Below are 9,504 nucleotides of genomic sequence, written 5' to 3'. Positions count from 1 at the left end.
TTGAAAAAAAGGAAATAACGACAATTCATGTGACCATAGATCAAATTCTGTAATAACTACAACAATTGGACACAATTTTATTAACTAATAGTAATTAATTTTTTGTATTACCGAATTCGACACTACAATGAGGTGTGTAAAACCATAATCTCACCTACCAAAATTTTCAAAATGACTAGGAGGGATTGAGTTGCCATCACACTTCAAATATGCAGATGGTAATAATTACACGAGAATTACCACGGTAAATAAGTACTTAATAACATTCAGGTTCCTGTTTGCATAGGATAGAATAAATCACTAGGAAATACTCTCTTATTTATTAAACCAAAACATTCTGCATATGATGTAAGAATCTTGAGTTAACCACCGTTTTTTTTTTTGGTTCCATGATAGCGTTTTGTTTGAACTTGTTAGAGTTCAAATAAAACATCTACAAAAGCTACAAAATTATCTTAATTTAAAATGAGGAAATATTCTTCATATACGTGCCTCATACAATAGATATATACACATCTAATGGGTACTGACAACCTAAAAGGAAAGCGAGAGAGGGATTGGGTCGGGTGGTGAACTGGAAGAGATTGTAAGTAAAAAATTTTGGATTTACAATCCTACTAAAAAAAAACTAAAAAGAAAAGGTAAAAAGCCCAACAAAGAACTAAGAAACAAACAATGGTACTCTATTTTTTTGGGTCAAAATGATGTTATGCCATCTTAAAATTTTATTAACACAAAAGAATGTATTTCTCGCCGGAAAAAGTAAATAAAATGTAAATTCTTAGGAAAAAAAAAGAGTTATCTAGTTACAGTAATGGTTAATCTTTCTCATGCAATACACAGTCTTCGAGCTCCATTTTAGTAAATCTTTTTCTTGCAAAGCTAGTTTTTTGGCTTTGTTTTACTCTCACTCTTCGAGCTCTCTCAAGCAAGTGTATCGGAAATATGAAGAAACTACTGCACAAATTTCCACTTTTAGGTATTAAATAAAAGATTCTGAGGGCCGGTTTTAGTAGAGAAAAGTAAACACGTTTGCAAGAATGTCGACATATTACCTGTTGAAAATTGAAATCCCTTGTATTCCTAAATAATGAATACCGATAAAAATTGGGCATCATGTTTTTTGAACCTTTTCTTAGATAAGAATTCTTCATCAGGTTGTCTTGTATTTGTCCTCTGCTGCCAAATTTTGGAAGTTACCGCAAATGTTGTTCAGTATATGTAAAGTTGTAAATGACAGATGGGTAAAACAATCACTAGTCTTTGGATTGATGACCACCACTAATGCATTAAAACTTGGTAGATTCCCACCAATTTGTCACAATTAAATGTGATCTTGCTTAAAAATTCAGACGGGTGCGTAGTGCACATGTCTGATCCGGTGATGGTTCAATCCCCTCCAAATTATCCCATGACCTTTTCAGACCTTCCCCCTCCCAATAGTGTAAGAAACTGTCGTCTCGACAAAAAAAAAAAAAAAGGACAGATGGGTAAAACATCTTGGTATAAGTTCAAGGGGCCGTCTCTCTCTATATATATAATCTCAAGCCAATCTAGAATTAGCTTGTACCTCATTTTCTACCTTATTTTCTATAAGGAAAATAGAAAGATTATAGAGTGTAATTTTCAAGATTACCAACTGTTGGTAAACACCAATTTTCTCAATCTATTAGTAGACTAGTAGTCTATTGCTTTATCCCTAACTTTTAAAAAGTCAAAGTATTCCTTCCTCGCCAATTTTGAACATTTCTTTAAGACACTAACGCTAATCTTTCAAAATCATAGATGAGTACGTAAAGTTTTAGATCTGTATGTAATTTTTAAAAAGGTTTGTGTAACGATTGCCCATTAAGTATTAGTTAAAATATACTTTATGTGTTAGGTTTTTGAAAAAATAATAGAATTAGTTTAAAAAAAGTGTATAAATGTAAAGATGGATAATATTTGTTAATGCATATATATATATACACACGCATACATATATACATACATATATATGCATGATAAGTCAAATAGAATTAATAGACATTTGTTAGAAAAACTCTTTTTAAAATTACGTGTTTGTGATGTCACTACTCTAGTCATTTCTCTTATATTTTCATGTGGGAAAAAGTGATAAGATTTGAACTTAGATATAGCCCTAAACAATGAAATATCTTCACTCTAGTGAACCTATCTATGCTCGCATCTTAATTGTTGATTGACCAATGCACGTCATTTAAATTTTGCTGGTAGTCTTAATCAACTATAGGTAGTAGGGGTGGGCAAAATTATCCGCTAACCCGAAAATCCGTCATATTCGATCCGAAAATTAGGATATCCGATTTTTATTATTTGATCATGTCAAAAGAGGGTCGGGTACCGGCTAAGATGCGGGGAGGGTTAGGGTCACATAATTAAAAATCCGTGGGTACTCGATCCGCCCCGTATATATATATTTTTTATTTTTATTTTTATTTTTATATACACACTATAAAATAATAAGTTAGAAGTAAATAAGTAATTTTATTGAACAAATTGCATTACAAATATGAGAGATTATAGTTTATTTACAAGATTTATTTGTAGAGGCTATGATCTTATATTTTATTGAAAAAAGTTTAATTAATGTGGAACATATATATTAAAAATTGTGCTACTTATTTCAAACTTTTCTTGATTTTGAATTCTTTTAATTTTTTTCCTTTATCTTATATTCTCTTCACATGTTTGTTTCTTGGTGGGAAACTTTTTTTTTAGGGAAAAAAAATTTATTAAATTTTACATAAATGTGTGAAATATAAAATTAAATTGATATAAATTATTTTTTTTAAAAAATTAAATGATAAATGAGACGCGGCGGGTACCAACTAACCCGACCCTATCTCCACGGATAGGGATGGCAACGGGGCGCGGTTGGGGCGGGGGACCCCTCCCCCGTCCCCCGCCCCGTTGCCTATTAGTTCCCCCCGTCCCCCGCCTCCCGCTCCCCCCGCCCCGCCCCGCCTTGCCCCGCTTCCCCCGCGGGGTTAATAAAATTTTATTATAATTAAATTTTAATAAATAATCAAGTACTAAAATATCAATACATCACCAAATTATTATTCATTGTAATTTTACAATTGAAACTCATAAAAACAATCAAACAGAAGTTATTTGAATACAATCCAATATGATGAAATAAATATAACTAAAATAGTCAAATTTTCACTTTTAGTACAAATGCAATCACTAATTCATCATTGTGTTTGTGCTTTTTTTTTAGAAAAAAGTGTTATTCTATTATGTGTAATTAGAAATTTAGTATAAATGTATTAGTAAATTTAGTATAACTAATTAATAAATTCTATTAGTAGACATGTATAATTATTCATATAATTGATAATATCAATTATATTACATAAACTAATATACATTATATAATACATCTAACTAATAATATCATTATCATAAGTTTATAATAATTAACTTACATATAATATATAGTCATTTATATATATATATATATTTTTGCGGGTGGCGGGGGGGGGGGAGTACCGCCCCGTTTCTAAGCGGGGGGAAAAAATTCCCTCCCCGGGGCCCCACCCCCGCCCCATGAGCCCCCGCGGGCACCCGCTCCCATTGCCATCCCTATCCACGGATACCCTATAATTGGGTACGTGCAGATATGCGGAGCGGATAAGGGTCTGAAAATAATTGACCCACAAAGTGTGGGTCGAGTCAGCCAAATGATGAATACGCCAACCCCTAATAGGTAGTGCTCCTCCAAATTCAGCACTTCTTAAGTGAGATGCCTAGAGTCTAGATCAAAGTGGTATATTTGTATAGGCAAAAGTTTGGATAGACTTTATTTATGGAGATTATATCGTCTAAATTTTGTCGCATAAGTAGAATTTGAACCATATGATTTACAAATTACAATCTACCCAAGTATTTGCCATTTGTGTAAATGTATCTCAAAGTCATGACACGTAACAAAACATCTTATTAAATTTTATTACAATTCAAAGCTCAGCATGGCAGCATCCTTTTGATTGAACTTTTAATTTGATAAATAAAACTCATTCCCTTAAGTCCAAAAATGTACCCCAAAAAAAAAAAATGGAAACAGAATTCAAACTTAAAAATCAAACAGCCGAGAAAACAGAGAAGAAAAAGAAAGTTCCAAAAACCGGCATTTGCATCTCCGTGTCAGCAAAGTTTTCCCAATAATCAATTAATCAGTTCTTTTCTCATTCAAATATTTTATCCAAAGACCCCGTTATTAATCCACTATAATTCCACTATCTTATCACATTAGATTCAACTTATAGAATCCCATTATTTATACAAACTGTAATCAAGCCTCATTACTTGGTGTTATTGCCCGCAATTTAAGCAACCTGTACGGTCCCCTCTCTCTATTTTTGGCTCTCTCCTTCTCAGCTTCTCAACCCCTTTTCTCACTCTTTCATGCCTGAATCTTGCAGCAACAGTCTTCACTTTTAACTTGTTAGCTCTCTTCCTCTGCTGCTCTTTTCCATTGTAAGCTGTCTACCCTTTTCTCCAATCTATTAACACAGCTTACTTTTGTACAATTCTGTTAAGAAGTTAAATGGTTTTTGTGTGCTCCACACTGTACCAATGAAAAAGGTTCCTACTTTAAGGTTCCTGATTTAGCATTTCTCTATATTTTGTTTCTTTTTGATTTTTCCTGGCATGTTCTTTGCTTAAAAATTGAATCTTTGATAAATCCCTTCTGGATTCAGCTTTTCTTTTTGCACCCTCTGTCTTTCTCCAAGCAGGGTACTACCCAGAAAGCTGAAGGTATTAGTTGTTCCACTTGAAGCAATATAAACCCCTTCAATTCTAATCATCCCCAAATACCTGCTATTTTTCTTTTTCTTGTGTATTTTGAAGTGGATTTGATCGGGAGGAAGATTGTGAGGTGGGGGTTTTTAATTCATTGCTTATTGGAAATTTGAGCTGATAGGTTTGAAATTTGGTCATTTCTGTATTGTTCATTTGGTACCTACTCTATATACTTGTATATTAATCAATCTACTAATAGCTTCTTCTTCTTGTTGTCTATCTTTATCCGTTTTTTAATTTTTGGGATACTTTAGTTGATCAATCCATTTTGCCTCCCTTTTGGAACATCCCAATTCGAGAGACATGATTTTTGTGAATATGTATGCTGACCATTAGGCCTGTGTTTTGTGCTTTAAGTTTAGTATAAGAGAAAGCTGTGTTTCATTGCTAAGCTCATTTTGAGGAGATGAAGCCGATGGTTTGATTCTTTACATTTCTTGGCTGTGATAAGATTGGAAAAGTTGGGCCTCTGTGTTGGAGGATAATTATATATATATATATATATATATATATATATATATATATAAAACTTGTTTTTGAATTTTTGTAAAGAGCAATACCCGAATATGAGAAAAAATGCTAGTTCACATTCAGGGAGGATGTTTAGTGACAGGAGGTGGAAAATTCCATTCTTTGTGAGTTTGCTTGTGTCCGTTACCTTGTTCACGGTGACAATATTTGGCTTCTATTCGTCATCTTATGCTGTGGATCAGTTGCAAGTTGATATCATCTCATTTGCTAAAGAAGAGGATTCCAGTGATTTTTTCATAGAATATGATTTAAGAAGGTCACTTGGATCAAATGGGGATCACAACCTAGAGCCACCAAGATTTGCCTATCTTATATCAGGTACAAAGGGTGATAGTGAAAGGATGTTGAGGACATTGGATGCTGTCTATCATCCCAGAAATCAGTATATTCTGCATATGGATCTTGAAGCTCCACCTCGAGAGAGGTTGGATTTGACGATTTCAGTGAAGAATGATCCTACCTTCCAAGAAGTTGATAATGTCCGTGTTATGGCACAATCGAATTTGGTGACATATAAGGGACCTACAATGATTGCCTCTACCCTTCAGGCTATTGCAATTTTATTGAAGGAGAGTAAGAACTGGGACTGGTTTATAAATCTGAGTGCTTCAGATTATCCTCTAGTGACTCAAGATGGTTAGTACAGTACTTTCTCCGTCTATCAATTCTACTCGACATGTTCTATCTATATATGTTAGTAGTTATTTACTTTTCATCTGTTAAGTTTGCGGAAGTGATTTTCTACCATACAGTTGGTAAAGCACTTTGGCTTGCTGCATCATGTCTTCGTCCACTTGGTTGTTGGATTAACATACATGTTCATTATTTGTAAATTATATAGGTACATGCTAAGCTCTATCTGTATGCATGATAGCATTCTTCCATGAAGCTTCTTTTGTTGGCATTGGCTTTGTATTTAATAGAATTTAGAGCACTGTATAGGCTTTCCAGTTTTAAGTTGTCAAGAAATGATCACAGCGGCCGTAAAGTCTTTCTGAAAGTCAGTAATCATTTCACTTGTTAAACTGTATTAGATCCTAAGACCAAGAACACCAGCTTGGTGTTACAATCTGGCTATATCTACTGAAGAAACTCATGTGAGGTCTAGCCTTCATTTTGTCTTCCAATCCCTGTTAATTATGCTACATTACCATTCATCACAGTAGTAGAAGGTGTGGCAGACAAGCAGTGATGTAGATATACATCTACTCCCCTGTTCTCAATCTTCTAATTGTTTTTGTCCTCATAGTATTCAGGTTTGAGATGCTACCTCTTTGATATATTCTTGAAATGTCATGATGCATGTACAATGTGCTACCTGTGATACCTCAGTTTCTCATTTTAGTAGTTTTGACAATCTTCATCATGACTGCTGACTCATTCTGTACCATAAAGCATAGATTTCTGGTGTACGTGTTACATGTGTTAGAGGTGATGCAACAAGATACATGTGTTACAGGAATACATGTAGAAATCTAAACCTTAAAGTCCAGGCTGTTGAATGCGACCAGACTTTCTGATTATAGTTCCATCCTGCAGGAGACATTGAAAGAAAAATGTAATAGTAAGGAGCAGAGACTGAATAACTTGATCTCTTTGTCATTAGATTATGATTTCATAGTATTGAAACAAAGGTGATGCTTGTTTAAAAGTCATCTGGAAAGAGCATAATTAAGTTCAGTTTAACTCCCTTTGCCCGGAAACGAGTATCTCTTTGATGCCAATGCTTCAGCTCACCCATTTTTAGTGACTGAAATTATTATACAGTGATGTCTTGTATCTTTTCTCCCTAACTCCTCAATGCTTTGGAGGAAGATTAGGGCAATCCATAGTCATGTTGTCCTTTGTGATTCTTGCTAAATTTTCTGCCTCAATGCTGTCTTTTGTATGTGCTTCTTTAGAAAAGAGGCCCAAGTCTTGCTCGACACTGACATGCTCAGTATGAGGTTTCTGTATCCTCAGGCTGGTGCCCTAGAACTATCTGCATGCTGTATCTATTCAGAAGCTATATTCTCATCTATTTTGATGGCCTTCTTATGAGTATTTACACCAGTAGGTGAATATTTACTAGCATCATCATCTTCTGTGAAATGTTTTTCTGAACAGTTTTTACGGTTGGAAGATAGGGCAAAAAAAAAGAGGTTCAACGAAAAATTCTTGATTTATTTAAGGAGGTTTTTTTTTTGGGGGGGGGGGTGTTGAGGAAAGCGAGTAATTGGGTCTTTGCATAATTTTTGTAGCTTTTTGCCATGTGATGACTTATTTAGGCTCTGATTTTGCAGATATGCTTCATGTGTTCTCTAATTTGTCCCGAAATCTCAATTTCATTGAACATACACAGCTTCGTGGCTGGAAATTGTGAGTAAACAAATATTCTTAATTTCTAGCAAAGGCCTTCTTTCAACTTAAGTATGAAAGCATTTACACCTAATGTTGATTGCAACTGATATTTGCAGGAACCAAAGAGCAAAACCTATCATCATTGATCCAGGTCTTTACTTATCAAAGAAATCTGACATTGCTACAACAACTCAACGTCGATCACTACCAACATCTTTTAAGCTGTTTACTGGTGAGTCAAAGCATCGTTCAGTTCCTGTTCCTGGTGTTGTCTTTTTTGTCATTAATACACCATTTTTTCTTTTGACATTCCATTCGTTTTTTAAGTTGAGCAGCCTAACCCTAAATATGATGAACATGAAAATGTTGAATGTTTTGTGACTTGAGTCAGGTACTCAAAAATTGCAGAATGAGTACTGCATTGTGGTAAAATATGGTGTATACCCTTCATTACATAAGATGAGAATGCATCTAGAATCTGGCATCTTTGTCTCAATTTTACGGGTCCCTATTCTGTGATTACTACTGGATACCTAATGACCACCTAAAAAAAAAACACTGATGACCTCTAAAGCAAGCCATGAATTTGTTAATCCTACGTTTGGCCAGCAAATTTTCAACCGTGTCTTGCATCTTATACAGGTTCAGCATGGGTGATATTAACCAGGTCATTTGTAGAATACTGCATCTGGGGTTGGGATAATTTTCCCCGGACCATCCTCATGTACTACGCCAATTTTGTCTCATCTCCAGAAGGCTATTTCCATACAGTTATTTGCAATACTGAAGAGTTTCGCAGCACTGCAATCGGCCATGATCTCCATTACATTGCCTGGGACACCCCTCCCAAGCAGCACCCTAAATCATTGACCATTAAGGATTTCAGACAAATGGTAAACAGCAGTGCACCATTCGCCAGAAAGTTCCACAAAGACGATCCTGTTCTAGACAAAATTGATAAAGAGCTGCTTGGCCGTAAGAATCGTTTCTCACCCGGCGCATGGTGCATTGGAAGCTCAGAAGGTGAGGCTGATCCATGCACATTCAGGGGTGATAATTCGGTGTTTAGGCCCGGACCTGGTGCCAAGAGGTTGGAGGAACTAATGAAAAATATCTCATCCGAAGATTTTCGAAGCAAACAGTGTCAATCTCAGAGCTGAGAGTGCAAAATGGTGTTATCTGTTTCTGTATTCGACGCAAAGATAATTGAATAGGTCAGAAACCAGCTGCCAGAAGATAGTGGCTGCTGTGCGAGAAGCTGTTTGCAATTTTTGGAGCAAGTGGTATTCTCTCAAAGATGAGAGTTAGTGTAACCCAAGTGTAAATTGGCGCAATGAACATCTTTAGATTGTCAAGGTAAAAAATTTTGGGTCTCTCTCTCTCTTGCATAATGCATAGTCAGTTCTGCAAGGAAATATGCTTTTTTCTCATCAATCAAGAAACTGGATCTCCTTTCTCTAGCCAGAAGAAAGAATCAAATTAAGAAGTTGGAGGTTCTATGGACAAGTTTCATCAATATCCGCCTGTATCAACTTCAATTGGCTGAAGTATAATAGAATAATAAACTTGATCACTAATTTTGGGACGAATGGTAGTAAAATTTTGTTTTAAAAAAAATGAAAAACAATTAGTAATGAAGAGTTTCATAGTCAAATTGTGGTGGAAGGATGGCCGGCTAAAGATTTACCACTGTAGTTTACATCATGTCAAGCTTACAAAATATTTGAGGTCCTGTGTAGTTTAGAAGGAAGCTAATGAAAATGGCAAATCATAAAAATCGTGGCCGGGTGGGAAACAAGGTTT

The 9,504-nt window shown here is 35.1% G+C and overlaps 1 protein-coding gene across 1 annotated transcript; it reads left to right on the top strand.

Moving 5' to 3' along the window:
• Positions 1-4,169: 4,169 nt before the first annotated feature.
• On the top strand, positions 4,170-9,074 carry LOC113688756 (beta-glucuronosyltransferase GlcAT14A-like). Its single transcript, XM_027206552.2, has 4 exons — positions 4,170-5,997; positions 7,644-7,719; positions 7,818-7,933; positions 8,344-9,074. The coding sequence occupies exons 1-4, from the start codon at positions 5,397-5,399 to the stop codon at positions 8,859-8,861; spliced, it is 1,311 nt and encodes a 436-aa protein (XP_027062353.1). The 5' UTR covers positions 4,170-5,396; the 3' UTR covers positions 8,862-9,074.
• The last annotated feature ends 430 nt before the right edge of the window (positions 9,075-9,504 follow it).

Source organism: Coffea arabica, chromosome 5c (genome assembly GCF_036785885.1).
Source record: "Coffea arabica cultivar ET-39 chromosome 5c, Coffea Arabica ET-39 HiFi, whole genome shotgun sequence".
NCBI lineage: Eukaryota > Viridiplantae > Streptophyta > Magnoliopsida > Gentianales > Rubiaceae > Coffea > Coffea arabica.
This window is presented reverse-complemented; position numbering and strand designations above follow the sequence as displayed.

Excerpts from the sequence above, each read along its gene's own strand:
- LOC113688756 (XM_027206552.2), top strand. The coding sequence starts at position 5,397 with ATGAGAAAAAATGCTAGTTCACATTCAGGGAGGATGTTTAGTGACAGG. Across the intron at positions 7,720-7,817 it reads CAGCTTCGTGGCTGGAAATT|GAACCAAAGAGCAAAACCTA; the intron begins GTGAGTAAACAA and ends TGATATTTGCAG. Across the intron at positions 7,934-8,343 it reads ATCTTTTAAGCTGTTTACTG|GTTCAGCATGGGTGATATTA; the intron begins GTGAGTCAAAGC and ends CATCTTATACAG.